At 46.9% G+C, this 10,879-nt stretch overlaps 1 protein-coding gene across 3 annotated transcripts in view; it reads left to right on the forward strand.

The window, feature by feature from the left end:
* Window positions 1-10,879, forward strand: part of LOC102195789 (fibroblast growth factor 12) — a 47,328-nt gene extending 36,449 nt beyond the window's left edge. For all 3 annotated transcript variants that reach the window (XM_005737458.2, XM_005737457.1, XM_005737456.2), the window contains exons 3-5: window positions 2,141-2,244; window positions 5,127-5,325; window positions 7,005-10,879. In XM_005737458.2, coding sequence (XP_005737515.1) covers window positions 2,141-2,244; window positions 5,127-5,325; window positions 7,005-7,156 — 455 coding nt within the window. In that variant the 3' untranslated portion in view covers window positions 7,157-10,879. The remainder of the gene's footprint in view (window positions 1-2,140; window positions 2,245-5,126; window positions 5,326-7,004) is intronic.

Genomic DNA, 10,879 nt, shown 5'->3' on the forward strand with positions numbered 1-10,879 from the left:
TCTCAAACACAACAGCTCATTAAATCAGAACATAAACATAATCCAACAATCTTCTGCTGCTTCCCCGGGTTTGGGTCATGAAGTCTAACCAGAGAAGTCCGGACCTCCTTCGCCAGCTCCTCCAGCTCATCCGGGGGGATTTGATCCCAGCCAGCTGAGATATAATCTCTCCAGTAAGTCCTGGGTCTGCCGGGGCCTCCTCCCGGTCGGACTTGCCTGAACTATTCGATGTGGAGGACCAGCAGATCTGCTCTGAGCCCCGTCAATAAGGTGTAAGCTGCATTTCCACAGCTTACACCTGCAGCTCTTTCAGTCACTCCCCACAGGTGAGTGTGGGGATGTCAATGCAGCGTCTGCACCGCTGCAGACTCCGCCCCAATCCATCTGTCGCTCTCACGCTCCACCCTCCCCTCACTAAAGGCACCTCCCCTACAACGCTGTCATGTTTAACACATTCACTTGGCAAGCAAAAGGTCGTTGGTTCGATTCCACAAATCCCGTTTGGGGTTGCGTCAGAAAACAGAGCTGAAGCTGCATCTGGCATCTGTAACAGAGTGATCCGAGGTGGAGCAGTCTGAAGGCAGCTTCTGATCGTCGATACTCGGTCACGTTCCCGCTGCAGGTCTTTGTTTCTCGGCTGGATGAGCTCAGGATTACAGCCTCTGCTGCTTCCTGTAAATCCTTTTGGTTTGGAAAAAAGAAGCAAAAACAGGACAAGAAGAGGAGGAGGAGATGTTTTGGATTCCCCTCTCTCCCCCTCTCGCTTTCTCTCTGATCATCTCTGAGTTAAATAAAGGAGGATTAACCGCAGCCATTGCCACAGGCCTCTTCCTCCTCCACCTCCTCCTACTCCTCATCCTCACCCACACTGCAGCTCTCTGTCCCCGAGGATTAAATCACCTCTCATCACTGCGTCCCTCTATCACCCCCCCTCTCGCTCTCTCTCTGCTTTTATTCAGTCTTTTTCTCTCGCTTTATCAGCTGGAAGCACATCAGCAGGCTGAGCCGGGTTTTAACCACCGTTACAGATCGACTAAAAGCACAAGAATTCACAGTTTGAGGAGGTGTAATGGGATTTTTTAATGCTGAGTGGGTCTGATTTACACAGGTGCAGAAGATTTAAAGCAGAGATGGAGGAATCACTGCTGGTTTATTAATTTAAACCTGCTCTGTGCGACTCTTCGTGACATTTTCATTTCCGACACTTTTTACTGCAAATGTGAGAACAGATAGAAGCAGACGTTTCTGAGGTTTGCAGGTTTGTGTGTTAACACAATGCAGAGGAGGAAAGGCATCAGCAACGAGCTTAAAGAAGCATCAGTTGATGTCCATCGGTCACGCAGGGATAAGGCCATCGCCAAAGAATCTCAAGTCCGTTATTCCACAGCGGAGGACGGTATCCACACGTGGAAAACACTCAAGACATCATCTCAGGAGTGGATATCCCAGCAAATTCCCCCCAGGAGACTCTACAGGCCTCTGTTAGCATGCTAGCATGTAACAGCTGAAAAAGGAGAGAATGGAGCTGCTGCAACGGTCCAGAGTCCGGGTCTCAACCTCCGCCTGGCTGAGACGCTGGGACCTTGTGGCTAACCCACTATTTTCACATCATCCTGCAGTGTTAAACGTTTCTGCTCCGTCTGATATATACGTGCACATATTCATAGAACAAAAATATTCTGGGAGGTCTCGAATTGAGTTTTATTTACACAACAGTCTCCTCAAGGTGCTTCATACTGTAATGTAAACCCTACAATAATACATACAGAGGAAAACCCAACAATCAAGCACTTTGGCAACAGTGGGAAGGAAAAGCTCCCTTTTAACAGGAAGAAACCTGCAGGAGTAAGGAGAGGAAGAGAGCCAGGTCATCAACGTTTGAAATCACGGTCGTTAAGAGGGGAGTTTAGTGCAGTATCTTAGTTCCTCGTTCATCTCCGCCGCTCGATCGTCACATCTGCTTTCAAAACGCCAAATGACTCAACTCGAGGTTTCACAATAAGAGCTCGGTAACTGCGGCAGACTTCCTGGTAGCTCCGTCCGTCTTCTGTGCTCTCTGTGACGTTTTGTATTAATCTACTTCTGCCTCTCACTACCTAACTCTCTCTCTCTGTCTGTTTCTATGTCTCTCGCCCTCCAGCTCTGTTTAACCTGATCCCAGTAGGTTTGAGGGTCGTGGCCATCCAGGGAGTGAAGGCCGCGCTGTACGTGGCCATGAACGCCGAGGGATTCCTCTACACATCTGTAAGAACATCTGCCTCATCCTCATGTCCTTCTTGAGCTTGTTTCGTTAAAGGTTTGGAGCAGGTAAAGCCAGGAGCTCCTGACGTGTCCCCAACAATCATTTTAACTATTAACACGTCTCGTTGCTGATAGTCAACTACTGTTTGTGAGGTAATAAGGTGTTACTGCTTTGCTCAAGGACTCAGGCAGAGTTTAAAGGGTGACACTGAGATAAAGTTTCTCACTGAAGTGAAAACACTTCTCTCAGTTTTAATCCCCACAAGATCTGATTTCAGATCTTATTTCATTATCTGACCGATCCAGTTCTTCCCCTGCAAAGAGATCCTGCGTTTGTTTTTTCTGTTCCAGCTCGTGTTCAGATGCAAACTCGGTGACATTACGGTACAAAAGTTCCACTTTTAGACAGCGTGTGTAATAATTAATTGATGATGAACAATGGAAGTAGTTAGGAGGACAGCCCTGATCAGACCGAGGACATCTACAGCTGTACTGCTGCTCAGCGAGTCCATCTAACATCCATAATTCACAACACGTGCATAAAACTTTAAAATGCGCCTCTCTGTGCGCAGCATCAGGATGGAGGCAGAGTGGTGGAGGAAGAGGAGGATAACGGCGACGATGTGAGGAAGCTTTCTCAGGCGTGTTAGACACAAAAACTAAATATGAGCTCGCAGCGCGCCCGAAGAAGCTAGCTGTTAGCTGCGATTGTTGGTCGGCGCTGTGGGGAAGATGTAATTCTGAGGAGCGACCATGATCTACCTGTTCTGCAGCGCTCCTATTGGCTGCTGCTGCCTGTCAATCACAGATGTCTCGCCGCCACTGCGATTTGAAGGCGCGGACGCTGACTGTGTGGTAGTTTGAGTCAGTGTAACACGAGCGCACCTTCGTGGCGGGTACGTGATGAAACCTTGCTGCCACTTTGCAGCTGCGCTTCAGTTCTGCTTCGTGGTTTGATGCCATATATGGAAGTGCAGCTGTTAGTAAATGTTTCTGCACTTGTTAGCTCGATGGTCCTCTTCATGAATCTTAATCATTAATTAATTATTAATTAATCACAAATTGGCCTGATCCCATCTCACCAGTCGGTGCTGACTGCTCAATGCTTTGAAATGTAAATGCTTCCCATCGAGAGCGGGGAGATCACATGACTTCATCCCATCTCTCAGCCCTTCAACCACATGCCGGATAAATCCAGGATGGAAGAGGCAGCCCTGTTTTTTTAGGAGGTAAAGTGAGGATTTGGTTCGGCTCCATAAAATATAAACTCATGTTCTCTCAGGTGTAGCTTCAGATGAAGAGTACAGCAGCTCCTCCTCTTGCTCTGCAGTTATGTAAGAGCATTACAGCATGAGCGGTGAGACAGCTGCAAGTAAAGTTGTGCTGGGAGGCCCGAGCGTCTCGACACTGTTTACTGAAACCATCACGTCTTGATATGAGATGCAGGCTGCGTGCTGGGAGGAAAAAATACGCTTTTCATCATTTATTCTGTTTCCTCTTCCTCCTCGACATCGTCGTCACGCTCCATTTGAAGTCCCGTCTTTCCTTCCTCGTGGCTCCTTTTTCCTTGTTGCTGTGTTTGTGTTGGGTTTTATTAAGTGTAGTAGTGACTTCAGCGTGATTCTTATCAGATTCTCAGTCACTCGTGAATCATTTTAAACACTCAGAGACAGATTTGTAATTAGCATCTGTGACATCTCACGGTGAACAAAGTTTTTACATCAATACAAAGTTTATGACAGGAACGCGTCTGAAAGGTCGGAGCAGGGCAGCAAAAGGCTGGGAGAGGAAGCACAGCGACACATGAACATAATCGGCAACAGATTACAAATAAAAACAGCCTCTAAGCTTCTCCAGGAGCCTGCAGTCCACACCTGCTGACCAAAACTGCTTTTTATTTATTAAGTGGACGCAGAATTGAGGTAACTGAACGCCGGCTCTGGCTCTAGGCTAAGGGGGGTTGTTCTGCTCTGATTGGCTCGCCTGACCACCTGTTATATCCAGAGGGTGCACACACACACACACACACACACACACACACACACACACACACACACACGCACACACCTGTTATACCTGGAGGGAGGTGCTAAACTGGGACTTTAAACGGCCCAGCAGTCACGTTTGGTGTCCACCACAGCTTCCTGCTCCGTGAAGGATAAAGTGCACGAACAAGACTTACATTAATATTTCAACTTAAAAGCTTTTTGAAGCTTTCGAAATAATGTCGAGTTTTATTCTTCAGCTGCTTTGCACTGAGCTTCTTTTCCCATTGATGTTTTATGGATTATTGAAGTTCTTACAGTTCAGATTCCTTTTGTTTAATCAACATTTTGTAAAGACTGCAGCAGTGAACTTGTGCTCAGTGTGAACTCAGGCTGAGAATTAAGAGCCAGCTTTTGTAAGCCTCTCATGTCCTGTTACATGTGACGCTGCGCTGCAGTGCTGCTGACGCTATCGTGTGCGTGTAATGTGATCGATCACCTTCGAGGTGTTTCGTATTGGTCGCGGCTCATTGGCTGCTTCGCGTGCTGTGTCCTATCACATCCTGCCGTGTTTCTGTGAAGTATCAGCATGTAGTGAGCGTTTCCTGTCCTGTCACACCAGGCAGGCAGATTCATATGGAAGTAAAATGATGACAAAAGCTTTGAGCACAAACTGAACCGTGACGCTAAAAGGCTGCTGGTCAGCACTCGACGCTGTTCATTTCAAAATAAAAGCCCCAAGTTTAAACTTCAAAATAAAACTCAGATAAAAGCAGCCGAGTCGTGCAATCAAACATGTGGACGCACAGAGATGTGAAGCAGGCGGTCGTGTAAGGAAAACTACAAAATGATCTCTCTGCTGATTACACTTCAAATGTTTTCTGTGTGTTTGTGTATCAGGATGTGTTCACACCAGAGTGCAAGTTCAAGGAGTCGGTCTTTGAAAACTACTACGTCATCTACTCGTCCACCATGTATCGGCAGCACGAGTCGGGCCGGGCTTGGTTCCTGGGCCTCAATAAGGAAGGAATCATCATGAAGGGAAACCGAGTGAAGAAAACCAAACCGTGCTCACACTTTGTCCCCAGACCCATCGAAGGTGAGACCAGCTGTGGACACAGATGTTGGTGGTGGCGATGCTTTCGTGTCTCACGGGTCAGACAGAAAGACAAAACACGAGGACGAAGTGTGAATTAGTAACGCCACCGTCGATTTTCTTTATGTGTAAAGAAGGTTTGTGGGTCTGCAGTATTGTTGAGGTCCTCGGGGAACCGTCCTGGAGTTCAAGGCACGCTTGTTTTCTGTTGTCCCAGAGTGAATATTTATCCTTACAGTTCATGACTGATTTTGCAGGTCTGTGATGACGTCAGTCCAACAGTTACATTTCATGTTTACACGACAGGAGCTCACGATTCCAACAGGTCATCATATTTCAAAACTTTTAATAAGCTAATGTTAAAACTATTTCACATTGTTCTTCTGTGTGCACATGCTGCTGATATCTTCAGCTTCCTCTGCTCCGCGTCAGACACACAAGTTGTGTTTAGAGGAAAGTGTAACCTCGCCTCCCGCTCTGAGCTAAACTCCACACTCTGTATTTTTACAACAAAATGTTTTTTTAAGCGCAAACATGAGAGAAGAAGTAGAAAAGTCAGCTTTTTCTCCCAGTTTGGGATTTTTGTACTTTGAAATCGACGGTTCTCCACATGTCTGTAGTTTATCGTAGTAGAAGTGAGGTTTTGCATTTAGAGGAGATTTTGTAAATGTAGGTGCTTAACACTGAAACACTGACATCTACATTCTGCTGGAAACGTCCTGATATTAAAACACAGAGGCAGGAAAAAGTGTTTCTGAACGTCATATCTCAAAATCCTCAGCCTCACATTCTGACCTACTTCAGGTGAACCGTTGGCCGAGTAAAGCCTACGTAAACACTGACCCTCGAACCAGAATGACATAAATTGAAAGAATAGCGAAGCCTTTTAATGTGATATTTTTAGTCCTGTTTGACGATACAACCAGTAAAACGGCAGCTGGCTGTGAGACTGGGAGGTTGTGCTGTCGGTTTGTAGGAGCCGTTGTAGCTCAGCTGCTGTGCTCTTAGATCCTGGGAGCAAACGGCAGCGTTTGAGGAAGGCGTGGAGAGCTCAGAGGTGAGCCAGGAGCCGAGGTCGTCCAGCCAGAACTCAGAGTGTGAGGACAAGGTGAAGCTCTAATATCACAGATGGAGGTTTAACTGGAAACACGAAGCTCCGTCTCTGCTTTCAGCTGCTCTGCCCCTCCCCTCTCATCCCTCATCTTCATTTAAAAATATCCATCAACTATACATCTGTCAACTATCACCTTCCTCTCGTCCTTCTGTCAATCTCCTCCTCTTCCTCGGTGTCCTTCAGCCTCCTTCCTCCCCTTCTTCCTTCTTCCCCCTCGTTAACTCACTGATGTCTTCTTTTACCTCCTCATTTCTGATTCGTTCTTCTTCTTTTCTGTTATTTAACGTCAGCACATAGACCTCGAAGTAGCTGCTAGTTTTAATAGGTTTGTTTTTATACTTTGCATAAAGGCTCAGGTGTGTCCTCGTCCACGCTGGCACAAACTGCACACCTGTTAGTTATGATTATGTCACTGAATGCAGCATCACAGGTTGAACTCTGACATCTGAATTTACGTCTGGATGTCTTTCAGTTTATTTTATGTGTAAATTCGAGAGTTGGTGGTGGCGTGATGCTTTAATGACTCACTGTCTTTCTCCCCCGTCCTCCCCCCGCCCTCCCCCTGTAGTCTGCATGTATAAGGAGCCGTCGCTGCACGAGCTCGAGGAGAAGCTGCTGAAGTCCTCGAGGAGCCCGACGATGAACAGCGAGGAGCGGGCGAGGAGCCTGGAGAGGGAGCAGCGGGCAGCGGAGTCCTCCACAGAACGAGAGGCGTCGTAGCCTGCAGCGCCACCCGCAGGAGGAAGACGAGGCGAAGGTGGAGGAGGAGGAGGAGAACTCCCATTTTAACACTCCCTCTGTTCAGCAACAACAACAACTACAACCACACCGACGACGACGACAACAACCGCCATAACAACGACGGCGAAAACAAAGAAAAAAAGAAGCTTAAAAAAAGGGGAGGGGGGGCGGTGGGGTCTTCGTGCTCGTTATGAAATATTTTAAATCAAATGGGGGAGGGCGAGGGGGAGGGGCCTGTTTGGAAATGGAAAAAAAACAAGACGTTGATGATGATGATTTACATTTTATGCAAAGAGCCCTGCTGAAATGGCGCCGAGAGGCTAGCCCACCTACTCTTCATCGCCACATTGTAATCATCATCATCATTTCTGTCACAACGACGACAAAATGTTTTTGCGAGTCGAGCGAGCGCTGAGAACTCCGAAGCTTTAAGCCATGTAGAAACTTCACTTCCTTTCATTTCTTAATGAATGCAAAGACTTTCGCACTTTTGACACGCCGCGCTTCTTCTTCTTCTGCGTGATGTTCTGTCCGGTTGGAAGGAAGACCTTTTCTGTTTCGTCTTCTTCAGCTGCCACATCTTTACGTGCGTTACGTTGTGTTTTCGGGGTGGGAGCCTTTGTGGGTTTTTGTTGCAGACACTGGCGACTGAAGGAAGGAAGACGGCTCTGTGCCGATCGGACCGCTTCCTGTGACGGAGGTCAGTCGGGCGACCGGGTGACTGTACGCCTGAGAGGATCAGAACAGCGTGCCGGTTTGTGTGGTCGCTGCAGGTGGTGTCCACGTGAACTCCACATTCCTGCTTTTTAAAATCACTCAGCAGTTTGTAGATCGAGTTCCTGCTTTCGCTTCACGTTGACGAAAACCGACGAAACTTCTTTAAACGCATCCAAACGTGAAGGATCGAGTTCTAAAAAGTTTGTGCGAGGCTCAGAGAAAGGCTTTGACCTTTCAGCCCTGAGTGTTGTCTGCAGGCTTCGTCTCAGGCTGTGTTAACGGCTGTTACATCCGCAGAGGAGTTTATATTTGTCACTATGCACCTGAGACATCAGATATGATACACCCCAGAAGAGCTGGGGTGGAGGTGGGTTGCCAAGAGGCTTGTAAAAGCACCTGCAGCTTATAGGTCAAATACAAGCCCAGTTTACGGTTGGAACAGACTGTAGTATAGATGGTGTACTCCCAAATATTTTCCATGAACAAATAGTTGACGATGGGGGGATTTTGAATATCCTAAAACATAATCAATTAATCATTTCAGGGGAAACGTAGGGCAGAAACAACCCTGGATGCTTCTCTGTATAAACTATACAGTCAGTGTGCTGTCAGATTATAGCGAGCACACCCACTGTAGTAGTAACCGATCTGTAGTAACCATGAACTTTGCAAACATGCCAGAAATGTGCAGCTTAGCATAGTGCTAATTCTTTTCCATTGCACAGAAAGTAATAAATGAAGGACGGCAGGAGCCCAAAATCAAGCAGCAACTTTCAGCGGTGGGCCAGTCCCCATAGACTGGTATGTTAAAATGAACAGCTTTACAGTAGAAATAAACAGCCTGGTAAAAAACACTGTTAGAGATCATTTCCTCCGCCTAAGAAGTCTGAGCTCCAGTTTTGGCGACTGAAATTCTGGAATTTTATTTGTATTTTACAGCGAGTGACGTCCTGGTAGCTACAGCTATCCTTTATATACAGTCTGCTCTCCAAAACACGGCTGGTGTGAGTTACTGTTAGAGGCCTGCAGCCTGTGAGACACAACCCGGGGCAGGAAAGGTCAAAGAGCCGTGAGCACAGGTGGAGGTGTAACTCTGACTGTGGGGAGTTTCAGACACGAGGTTGGTTTTAAAAAGAGATCAGCAGGACTGTGAAGTCCACCAATAATGTCATAAAAAACTGATCGCAGCTCAGTCTCTCTGTGCTGCGTTCAGGCTCTGATCACATGACAAGATTTTGGGTTTTGCGGCGTTACAAGAAATATTGCATGATGTACTTTCTGTGCGACGCCCCCGCAGACACGGGGAGGTTTAAATGATTTATTGAGACACTAACAGCCGAGTTGTGTAACTCTGATCCGGTCTGAACAGGACTGAAGCTGAACGACGAGCCGACCGCGACCTGCCCTGTGTGTTGGAGCTCTGCGTGATCAGGATTTAACGGGTTAAAACGCCACAGCATGCGCTCACTTTGTCTGTTATTAACACGACTGTGTGTTTGGTTTTGATGAGGACGGGCACACTGAGCTCTGATTGGTCCATTTGTTTATGTTGACTTGGCACGATGTGTGCAGCGGTTCAAGAGAAGGAAATTAGAATTTTAAATGTAACTTCAAGGAAAAGATGAAGTGGTCGGTTATTGATTAGTGAATCAAAAGATTCCAGAACAGGTTTTTATGTCGTGGATGTGAATGTGTTTGGATAAAACGCCCGACGCTCCCGCTTTCACTCCCTCCACCGTGATGCATTCAGGTGTCGGCCGGTGGGGGGGCTTTGGAGCGTTTCTGACACTGCCCCGCTTTGTTTAGACAAAGAGCACTGCCCTGAAAACTGTTTCACTCCAACCTCGTCTGAACTTCACACAGCTGAAAGGAAAAGATTTCCTGTCATCTTTCAAAATAAAAGTCAAGAGTTTAAGGTAGAGCAGACGTGCAGCTCCCTGGATGGATGCTCAGGATTGAAAGCTCCCTTTATTGCGTCCACCCCGAGTACGTTTCTTCCTTGCACTGCTCTGTGACGGAGAGATCTTTTCCTTTCCAGAGAGTAAAGTTTAGACGTTCAGCCTGAGTCGCTGCACTGCCCTCTCCAACCTCTAAGACTTTCCTTCTTCTCTCACTCAGACCCTTTACTTCTCTCCGATGTTACCAGCCGAGTTTCCCAAAAAGAAAAAAATGAAACGAGTCTCCATCAAACGCGTCCTTCCTCCTGCACACGTTCTATCACTGCCTTCACCGTTCTCAGCGGGAGAAAATCACCAGGACTGCAGCATGTATGGAAAGTCGTTAGTGCCATTCGTGCTGCGATCCTGTCTCTGCAGCTCATACTGTGGTTCCACAAGTTCAGCCTCTGTCGTCACGCTGGCTCAGGACAATCCTGAGAAACTTCTGTCATCATAAAATCATTTGTAAAGATATTTTTGAGTCATAAAGATCAGAGATGGAAAACCTCTGCTCAGGCTGAAATGTCCCTCCACTGTACTGTCCCTGGTTCCACATCTAGATTGGACCAAGTCCCCAAAACAGTCCCGGCTGTTCTTCTGATCCTGATTCTATTGCTGATTAACAGGAAGCTCTCAGAACCTGAATAAGCAGCTGCTCATTTTAGAACTAGGCTGGGCCAGTTTGTACCATAAGGAGCAGCAAGTCAGTGTAGCCATATTTAAGTAAGTTACTAAAAACACCTTATGTGCCAAGTAAGAGAGTAACGTCTGTTGGCGAAAAGAGCGTAGGGATAAAAACAGAGCAAAGGTTTAAAGAACGGTCACATTTTAAAACAGTTAAAACAACAACTGCTGATGACGTTCTGCACGTTTGTTACATAAAAGTCCCTTTAACCAGGGGTGTCCAGCTGTAGTCCTCCAGAGCTGCTGTCCGCAGCTTTTAGATGCATCCCTACTCCAACACAGCTGAATCAAAAGGTTCGATTCCCTCTTCAGCAGACATCAAGTTTGGCAAAGGCCTAATAACAAACCATTCATTTGATTCAGG

This window comes from Pundamilia nyererei, unplaced genomic scaffold (assembly GCF_000239375.1).
Source record: "Pundamilia nyererei isolate P.nyererei 1_Seehausen unplaced genomic scaffold, PunNye1.0 scaffold00076, whole genome shotgun sequence".
NCBI classification, from domain to species: Eukaryota; Metazoa; Chordata; class Actinopteri; order Cichliformes; family Cichlidae; genus Pundamilia; species Pundamilia nyererei.